General features: G+C 40.5%; 1 protein-coding gene across 1 annotated transcript; it reads left to right on the forward strand.

The window, feature by feature from the left end:
- Window positions 1-6,662: 6,662 nt before the first annotated feature.
- On the forward strand, window positions 6,663-9,789 carry LOC308311997 (protein EFR3 homolog B-like). The gene is made up of 4 exons (XM_080758841.1): window positions 6,663-6,751; window positions 7,145-7,190; window positions 9,038-9,141; window positions 9,452-9,789. Exons 1-4 carry the CDS (start codon window positions 6,683-6,685, stop codon window positions 9,599-9,601), a joined length of 369 nt encoding a protein of 122 aa, XP_080614967.1. The 5' UTR covers window positions 6,663-6,682; the 3' UTR covers window positions 9,602-9,789.
- The last annotated feature ends 481 nt before the right edge of the window (window positions 9,790-10,270 follow it).

Raw genomic sequence — 10,270 nt, forward strand, 5'->3', positions numbered from 1 at the left:
GGACTACTTCACCACTTTACAACCTATCTTCATATAATAGGTCCTCACATTTCTTTCCTACTCAGTCTGTGTCTCATATTAGGAGGGCTGTGGGCAGTTCAGAAACCCGTCCACCAGTCATTGTTAGGTAGATTTTCTTTTGAGAACGATGGCTTCACACGGACGGTTTCTGAACTGCCCACAGCCCTCCTACTGTATGAGACAAAGACAGAGCAGACAAAAACTGGTGTTGACCCATTATGTGCTTGTAGAGCTGCTATTTTTTTTTTTTTTTTTTTTAATGGCTTTTTTTGCGGCTTCTGCCTTTATTTTATATTTTTATAGAGGGACAGACAGTAGGCTGACAGGAAATGGGAAGAGAGATGGGGGAGTGACATGCAGTAAAGGCCGTCAGGATCGGGAGTCGAACCCGCCACACACTGCCAGACTGGATTACCAGCCAAGGTGCCTGGACCGCTGAGCCACGGCCCAGGCCAGAGCTGCTATTTCTTCGCAAATGTCACACACTTGCATGGTTATAAAACAAAGTTACATGATCAAGGATCAGTGGCTTGGTTCATCAGGCTTTCCTCTTAATTCGATATACAGTTTAATGTACTACCCCTATCTCATTTACTGCTGCATTGTGTGGGCATGTACTTACTACTTATCCATCTAATTTACTTAAATTACTCATTACCCAATGTAAATGTGTTCATCCACCTCATCTAACCTCTTGCCTCCATTTGTTCCTCTGTTAAAAAGAAAAGAGAAAAAAACTTACTCTATCTACAAGATCAATAGTTCAATCCTGCTCTTGCATCCACAAATGCAACTACTAGAATATGCTACCCTGCACACCTTTCAATGGATCTTGAGACTAATTCCAAAATACAAGCTTATGATACTAGACAATCCGATAATCTGCATCCCCTGCTCATAGTCAGTTCTTTTATTGAGCGAATATTCTTCTAAAATGCTTGAAGAAATTACTGAATCATTAATGAGTGCTATGGTTTGAGCTGGAATCATCAACATTTAAAGTATTTAATGTCTGCTTTTCTTTCTTTCTTTCTTTCTTTCAAGCCCGAAAAATAAAGCCCGGCACTACCTGGGCCCTGGCCTCATCAAACTCTGTACACTCAAGACACTGCCCCGCTGCCACCCTTAGATCACCATATATCAGGTATATATCAACCTAGTACACTACACTCAAGACTCGCTCCATACCTCTGAGATGTATAGAGGAGTAGAAGTAAAAGTATTCAAAATTGCAAATACGCAATTATACAAGTACAAATACCTCAAAAGTGCACTTAAGTACAGTACTTACATGTAAGTAAATGTGCTTTCCACCACTGACTGCATTGAAACGTCAATATCTATCGTTTTCGTAGTTTTTGTTCCCTCTGGCCATTGGGTTGGTTTCCCTTTAACTACATCACTGTACCCTGTAATCATTTCATAAATGCCCCCGCAATTACACAAATAATTAGCCCATAATTGGCATGCTGCAATTTGAAGCGTTATGTAAACATAACCGCCTTGCTTGTTTAGCCAGTCAAGGGCTATTTCTTGCATAAATGGTTCTTGAAATTGATACTGAAAACGGTTTAAATAACTCGTGTTAATTGGGACACCCCTTAGCTGTGATGTGATCACAGGATACAGATAGAGCCATTAAACGTGTGCATCAAACGGTCAGGGCATGGTGTAGCGACTGTAGCCTAATGCATTGGTTCTCAAAGTGGGGTTCAGGGACCCCGGGGATCCTTGAGGGGCTTCCAGTCGGTCCCCATGCAGTGAAATGGGTTAATTGCGACCTCACAGATTGCTATGAAAACCTGCAAAACCTGTCAGTCCGTCAGTCGATCCGTCACGCCACCATATATGGCCGTCAGTCCGTTACGCCTTGTGACACGTCACGCCACCATACATGGTCGTAAGTCCGTCACGCCTCATGGATTTCCATATATGGAGCTGACCTCTTCTGACCTCATCAAACCCTGTACACTCAAGACACTCAAGGCTCTATATATGGACAGTACAGAATGAATTCCATGTTGTTCTCACCTCCCATGCCAAAGCGCCAGCGCTTGCCCAGCAGTCTGCTGTCACCCAGGCAGATGCAGGCACGTGACCGCTTCTCGCCCTCAGGGCGTCTTACTGGTACACATGACATAACTTCCCTGCTGTGCCTCAAATAGCTACAGAATATGTAGGAGCGTGCTCCGTACAGCATGTATCCATCTGATGCATTCTAAGTGACGCACACAGTAAACGTGGAGCTCCTTTATTGATGCATGTGTTGGTTGTAGTTTACAGTGATACTATAGTTCTAATTTGAGGGAAAAAAACTAAACAAAACTAAAAAAAAACATTTAATGGCAGGAGGGACATTAGCACATCAACGGCTGAAGAAAGCAAACACTCCTCTCTGTTCTTCCGACAAAGACGTTGGCGGTTATACATGAGGTTGGGATTTCAAGCTGTACTGTATTCCAAAAAGGAAAGCTCTATCCAGTAAAAGTTTACTTTTAATTCGAAGTCTCAGTGTCACTTCCGTTACTTATGATGCCTATAATTTATGCTCCGTCGCACGACGCGAAAATAGATCGTGAGATTGTAGATGACTATTTTCGGCAGGTCAGACCGTAGCACGCCAAACTATAAAATCAGCCTTGGTATACTGTATATCTGTTCTGCGGTATGCATCAGTGCCCAACAGAATGGGCTGAGAGATAATAGAAACGGATAATCAGAAACTGTGCTTTTTGACTGATTGCTTCAGAGCAATTACAGTAGGCCTACCTACTGATCTGCCAGCCGACAAGCTTGACACGGCAACACACGAGTGAAGTTTTGTTATACAGTATTTCTTTTCAGAATTCTCTAGATTCAGCTTTAAAAAGAAGTGTAGATCTTAGCAGCTTGCATATCAAAATAAACCAACTGAGGAAAGAAAAAAGGAAACAAAATCAGTATTCAACAGTGGTGGAAAGTAAAGTAACAACATTTAGGCTACTTATACTGTTCTTAAGTACAATTTTGAGGTATTTGTACTTGATACATGATTATTTTCAATGTCCAATACTTACCTATAGCCTACTCCACTATATCTCTGATCCAAATATTGTACTCAATGTACTCATCTTTTATCATATCAGGGGCTGTTTTCTTTTATTTGAGGGGGTTTGATACCAAAACCAGCTGAAATCCATGAGAAATAAGATGAAGACTTCTGCAGGGTCCAGGAGTGTTAGCAGTCTTACCATGCACGCACGCACGCAGGCACGCACGCACACACACACACACACACACACACACACACACACACACACACACACACACGCACAATTAAAACACTAAAGCTTTTAGTCAAACTCAGGTAATGGAGCATTAGAAGGACTTAATTTAATTTGCAGCAAGGAGAATCGAGGACTTAAATAACATCTACATGCAATTTCATACATCGTGCTAGCTATTGCATATTCTATTTCTGTTTTGCTCAGCATTAAAATGTAGCATGATGAACAAACAGAAATACCATGGTGCACTTTCGTCATCTGGTGGCTGGATGCTGTCATTGCAACTTGAGTATTGCCAGCTACCAAAAATGAAAAGATGAAAATCATTGCTGTGAGTCCCTCCAATTACCCCCCAGACGATATGAAAAAGTGCTCAATTTCATTAGTACAAATCTGGAATACAAAATGTAGGCCTACTTGAGTAAAAGTATTGGCTTGAAAATGTACTTAAAGTATAGCCTACCAACAGTAAAATAACTTTAACTTTTGGTACCATTTCATGTTTTCAAATGTAGCTATGCAAATCTTTTGGAAATAGCAGATCTACAAGCTCACAATGCGTAATAACGTGAGCTTGTAGAATGGCTATTTTCAAATGGCCAAACTTTGTGTTTTGTAATAATAATCAAAATCTACAAAGTAGATAAATATTTGGATCCGAGATGTAGTAATACTTTTAATAGTAAAAGTATGGGAAGTTGGAATTACTCAAGTAAAGTACATACCTCCAAATTGTACTCAAAGTTACTTAGTCAGGCTGGACAGTCAGTGTGTGCATACAGAACGTATAGTTGTGGAAGTGAGAGTTACAGTGAAACTTAAGAAGAAATAAAGTTTGAGTGCTTTATAACAGGGGTTCCCAAACTTTTTTGGACCAGGTACCCCTTTTGGGGTAGATATTTTTCCAGGTACCCCCTCATCCTCGCAACACGGATAACAAATAAATGTATACGTCTAAATGTAGACGTTTAAATGTAGACGTCTAAATGTAGACGTCTAAATGTATACAGACGTCTAAATGTAGACGTCTAAATGTAGACGTCTAAATGTGTACGTCTAAATGTAGACGCTAAATGTGTACGTCTAAATGTAGACGTCTAAAATGTAGACGTCTAAATGTGTACGTCTTCTCTTATGGGGGTCCCTGGCATATCTTTTCAAATGGGGGTCCACGGGCTAAGTAGTGTCAATTTGGGGGTCCTTGACATGAAAAAGTTTGGGAACCACTGCTTTAAACACTTTAGCACTTTATAAACATGAACAAAATAGATGGGTCCCCCCTGGAACTCCCTCAGGTACCCCTGGGGGTCCCCGGACCCCACTTTGGGAACCACTGGGTTATAGCCCATGTTTTTTTAAATTTTGGAAAAAAAAAGTTATCCTCGTTTCTCATCATTTTGGACCATGGGCTATAGCCCATATCGTACGGCATACTATAGCGCGCCGTTTTTCATCATTTTTGATGATTTGACAAAAATGAAAAAATAAAAAAAAACGATGGGTTATAGCCCATGTTTTTTTTTATTTTGAAAAAAAAAGTTATCCTCGTTTCTCATCATTTTGGACCATGGGCTATAGCCCATATCGTACGGCATACTATAGCGCGCCGTTTTTCATCATTCTTGAGGATTTGAAAAAAATGAAAAAAACGATGGGTTATAGGCTTATAGCCCATGTTTTTTTAAATTTTGAAAAAAAAAGTTATCCTCGTTTCTCATCATTTTGGACCATGGGCTATAGCCCATATCGTACGGCATACTATAGCGCGCCGTTTTTCTAAATTTTTGATGATTTGACAAAAATGAAAAAATGAAAAAAAACGATGGGTTATAGCCCATGTTTTTTTTTATTTTGAAAAAAAAAGTTATCCTCGTTTCTCATCATTTTGGACCATGGGCTATAGCCCATATCGTACGGCATACTATAGCGTGCCGTTTTTCATCATTTTTGATGATTTGACAAAAATGAAAAAAAAACGATGGGTTATACGTAGCCCATGTTTTTTTTTATTTTGAAAAAAAAAGTTAGCCTCGTTTCTCATCATTTTGGACCATGGGCTATAGCCCATATCGTACGGCATACTATAGCGCGCAGTTTTTCATCATTTTTTAAGATTTGAAAAAAATGACGAAATGACAAAAACGATGGGTTATAGCCCATGTTTTTTTTTATTTTGAAAAAAAAAGTTATCCTCGTTTCTCACCATCATCATGATGATTTTGTCAGTTTATGATGTCACACTTCAGACTCGGATAGGATGAGTGACATCAGACTTCGGTGCTCCATAGCGGTTCTCAACCAGTGGCCCGGGGACCACCAGTGGTCCTTGAGGGGGTTCCAGGTGGTCCCCAGTGGCCCGGGGACCACCAGTGGTCCCTGAGGGGGTTCCAGGTGGTCCCCATAGCTAAACGACAGAGTTGGCAACCAAATGGACCCTTGCAGATCTTTAACTCTGGTGGTCTGGTGGCTCAAATGCAGAATAATATTATGTAATGGGTCCTGGTATATCAAAATGGTTGAAAACCACTGCTCTTATTATAATAGTGTTCCAGTTTCAATTTTGTCTGCTAATTTCTTTGTGCAATCACTAACAAATAATATCACTGCGTGCGTGCGTTCACGGGAACCCCTTTTGGTGTTGGCATTATGTTATGCTTTAACTATTGTAAAAAATAGCAGATCTACAAGCTCGTAGCGCGCCACTCGGTGGCGCGCTACGAGCTTGTAGATCTGCTATTTTTTTTTAAATCGAAGAACGACTGACATAACAGAAACATAATAGCTTTGTCAGAAAACTGTCAGGATGCAGAAGAACATTTTTTTTTTAAATCTTGATTGTGCGTGCTCAGTCTCCCTGCCTCAGGGCCGCCAGCGGGGGGCGCCGTCGTGTTCGTTCTGTCTGAGATCTCTGAGGCTTTAGGAGGAAGTGGATACAACACGGAGCGGCTCAACACGCCGTACACGCCACACATAACAGGTACACGCACGCACGCCAGAGGGCCACTGTATTTCCAAACTCTCTCCGGTTTATTGTTTTCAAGCTGATATTGACAAGAAAGAGACAGGAGAACGTACTGTACTACATACAGTCTGCATGCTGGGGGCGGGGCACCCCATTTTTCCCCTTATGCCCTGCAGCTCTGTGTGTTTGTGTGAGTCATAGCGATGGTTTGATTGGCTGATCGACGTCACCCCATGGCAATGATTTGATTGGCTGAGCAAAGTATAGCCTATATATACCATAGGCCTATACACACATTGAGGATATAAAGGCAGGACAGAAAAGTGAAGACGCATATTGCGATTGGCCAGAATGAATGTGATGATGTCATGTTGTGTATTTACAGTGCTGTGTGTGTTTTCCGGTGACAGATGAGGACCACCCGGGGAGGAGGATGAGTGTTGTGGATGCTGTGTCCGTACAGATGGACTTGAACGCCTACAGTCTGCACCACACTGCACAGGTGTGTGTTTGCGTGTGTGTGTGTGTGTGTGTGTGTGTGTGTGTGTGTGTGTGTGTGTGTGTGCGTGTGTGTGTGTGTGTGTGTGTGTGTGCGTGTGTGTGTGTGTGTGTCGGGATTTGCTGACTGCATTCTGTACGGCACCTTGTAAATATTTGTGTCCTTGTATTTGTATCTCTTATGTGGACATAAATAAATGATTAAAATGTGTGTGTGTGTGTGTGTGTGTGTGCGTGTGTGTGTGTGTGTGTGTGAGCGTGCATGAGAGACATTGATGACTGAGGACACTCTTGTAAACTTTTCAGCCACTTTACTATTTGTCTGTCTGTCTGTCTGTCTGTCTGTCTGTCTGTCTGTCTGTCTGTCTGTCTGTCTGTCTGTCTCTCTCTCCAGAAGTCTCAAACAGAGCAGATAACATTTGAGACATTAAAAAATGCAATTTGTGAGTATTATTATTATTATTATTAAACACACATTTTGTTATCATATCAATCAAGTGATTATATTTATGATGGCTTAAGTTAGATCAGTGTAGTTCTATAATGATCACTGTTTGTCTGCTGTTTTTAATTGTTTGATTCATAGTTCAAAGGATCTTTTATTGGTATTATGAGGAAAACAGACGTTTACAGACATCACCAAAGCTATAAAGTAGAACAACACATTCAAAACAAAACAATGTATAACAATGTCATTAAATGATGAGAATAAATACGTGTGTTTGCACAACATAGTTGTGTTACAACCAGTGTTGTTTTTGGCAGCAAAGTTCTATTTTAGTTTTAGTCATAGTCTCTTGAATAGTTTTCACTTAGTTTTAGTCACATTTTAGTCACCTGGAATGTTCTAGTGTTTAGTCTAGTTTTAGTCGACTAAATGTCATACGATTTTAGTCGACTAAATCTACAGTTGATTTAGTCGACTGAAATGTGTTTTGACAGGCCTTGATGTCGTTGTAATGACATATTTTACACTTTGGTTGCATGCTGAAAATTGTCAGCATGCAACCCAGCATAAAACGGGATCTCTTGTCCACTAGTCCCTTCCTAACATTTTAGTCTAGTTTTTATTTGTTGACGAAATTGTCAGTATATTTAGTCTTAGTTTTAGTCATCATAGATTCGTTTTTATTTAGTTTTTATTTAGTTTTTAGTCAGTGAAAAAAGGTAGTCGACGAACATTTTTCGTCTTAGTTTTAGTCGACGAAAACAACACTGGTTACAACGCAACTTACAGGAATCAATCTTACCATTGAAACCATGAGAATATTTAAATACATCCATATCCCATTCTGACCGGGAACCTATTTTGGTGTTAGCATCATGTTATGCTTTAGCTATTGAAAAATAGCAGATCTACAAGCTCATAGCGCGCCACCGAGTGGCGCGCTACGAGCGGCGCGCTACGAGCTTGTAGGTCTGCTATTTTAAAAAAATCGAAGAACGACTGACATTTTTAGAATCTGATCTCAGGTCAGAATGGTGTTAATCAGACCAGTGTGTGTCCAGTGGAAACCTCGTATGAATCTGATCTCAGGTCAGAATGGGATATAGAAAAGGTTGGCTTGGAATCAACCTCCTGAAACAAAGACAAGACTCCTCACCTCAAACGTGCACTTTGGGCGACTCCAAAGCAAACTCCACATGCCCCAACATTGTATTTATCTGGGACCTTACCGTTAGCTTTAGAAACGGGTAGATTCATTGGTACTCCTGAGGAGGACAGAGTCCGTCTAGTGTGTGATTTAAAAGAAATTGAAAATGAAATTCATTTTTTGTTTTACTGCCCATTATATGAAGAATTAAGACATGTATTATTTTGTAAAATGACAACCATCTGTGCTGACTTTTTCTGGTTGGAGGACTATGAAAAACTGGAATTTTGTTTTTTGGAAAGGTATTTTTGCTTTGGCAGACTTTTTATGCAGGGCGTGGGAAAAAAGGCAGAATGTTTTGTTTGTGTAAAAAAAGAAAAAAATAATGGAATATCAACAAAACAGATCTGTTTATTGTACACAATGCAATATTGAAGCAATGTTATGGTGTGTCCTGTAAGTCCATGTGGGCTGGGCGCCTTTGGTGCATGACACAAAAATAAAGAAATCTATCTATCATATTTACCTGCCATCGATACGGATATGACCCGATATGAGTTGACCAAATAAGGGCCGATAACGATGCTTTTCTGACCCCTCTCTCTCTCTCTCTCTCTCTGCCTGTCTGTCTCTCTCTCTCTCTCTCTCTCTCTCTCTGCCTGTCTATGTCTCTCTCTCTCTCTCTCTCTCTCTAGGTGACAGTGTAGCGGTGGAGCAGCAGGAGGAAAGGAGACGTCAGCTGTTGGAGAGGTTCCAGAAGGCTCCCTTTGAGGAGATCGCTGCTCACTGTGGCGCGAGGGTCAGTGCTGCTTTCACCCAGCAGAGGGTGCTGTCGGGTCACATTGTCAGTGCTGCGCTGTGTGTGTGTGTCCCAAACTATGGGTTCTGGTACCCATTTAGATATCTAATACATAATTATAATATTGTTGTTATTATTACTACTTTCATCACTTCCTTTCCTAGTTATTAAAAAATATAATAAATGTATCTCTCTCCCCCCCATCTCTCTCTCTCTCTCTCTCTCACTCACTGTTATGTCTGTGTCTCTCTCTCTCTCCCTCCCCCCCCTCTCTCTCTCTCTGTGTCATGTCTATGTCTCTCTCTCTCAGTCGTGTATCTTACAGAGTAAACTGGATGAGATCTTCGAGTCCACCATCAGGCCGCCGCCCTCGCCCTCAGGCTCCGCCTCCGTGGGACAGGCCCCGCCTCGTTCCATCCCCCTCTACGAGATGAAGTTCCCTGACCTGTGTGTCTATTAGACGCACACACACACACGCACGCACGCACGCACGCGCACACACACACACACACACGAGACTGAATGTATGATAATATAATATATGATAATATAATATATGATAATGCATTATGAAATCATGAAAGCTTTTTAAACCATAGTTTTTTATTCCTGGATTCTAGTTGTTTTTGCAGAAGAAGTTTGTAGATATGGGACAATAAAAACAATATATATATATAGAGAAAAAATAAAACATAATGGTGTTTTTGATATTGTGAGAAAAAATAAGAAGTGATTTGTTTTTGTGTTCAGGGAATGAGACACATTTGGTTGGGTGTTTAAAAAAAAAAGGACACTGATTTTGTTTTGCTATTTGGATGTTTGACTGTGGTACACTTAATTTTTCTCTTTAATGGCGACAATGCATATGTGAAGTATTAATGTTATTTCTGTGAAAAAAAAGAAGAAAGTAAGAAGAGTGAACAGATGTTATTTTGCTGTTTGGGGAGAAGTATTTTGCTTTTGGGGTAAAGAAGAAATGTGATTTTGGTGATTTGAAAATGTGACTTGAGTTTACATGTTACATGATTATTCATTTTTGTGATTTGAAAAGAGATTACAGCTTTGGGTCTTTTCAAGCCTTAGTAAGGGGGATGTGGTGTAATGTCATTACCTGGGTGAACACATTAAT

The sequence above is a fragment of the Protomyctophum bolini genome, assembly GCF_963924005.1.
Source record: "Protomyctophum bolini genome assembly, chromosome: 24".
Taxonomy (NCBI): domain Eukaryota; kingdom Metazoa; phylum Chordata; class Actinopteri; order Myctophiformes; family Myctophidae; genus Protomyctophum; species Protomyctophum bolini.

Bases quoted from the DNA above. Each gene is read 5' to 3' on its own strand.
- LOC308311997 (XM_080758841.1), top strand. From the start codon at position 6,683: ATGAGTGTTGTGGATGCTGTGTCCGTACAGATGGACTTGAACGCCTAC. The intron at 6,752-7,144 runs GTGTGTGTTTGC...TCTCTCCAGAAG, and splicing joins GTCTGCACCACACTGCACAG to TCTCAAACAGAGCAGATAAC. The intron at 7,191-9,037 runs GTGAGTATTATT...CTCTCTCTCTAG, and splicing joins GACATTAAAAAATGCAATTT to GTGACAGTGTAGCGGTGGAG.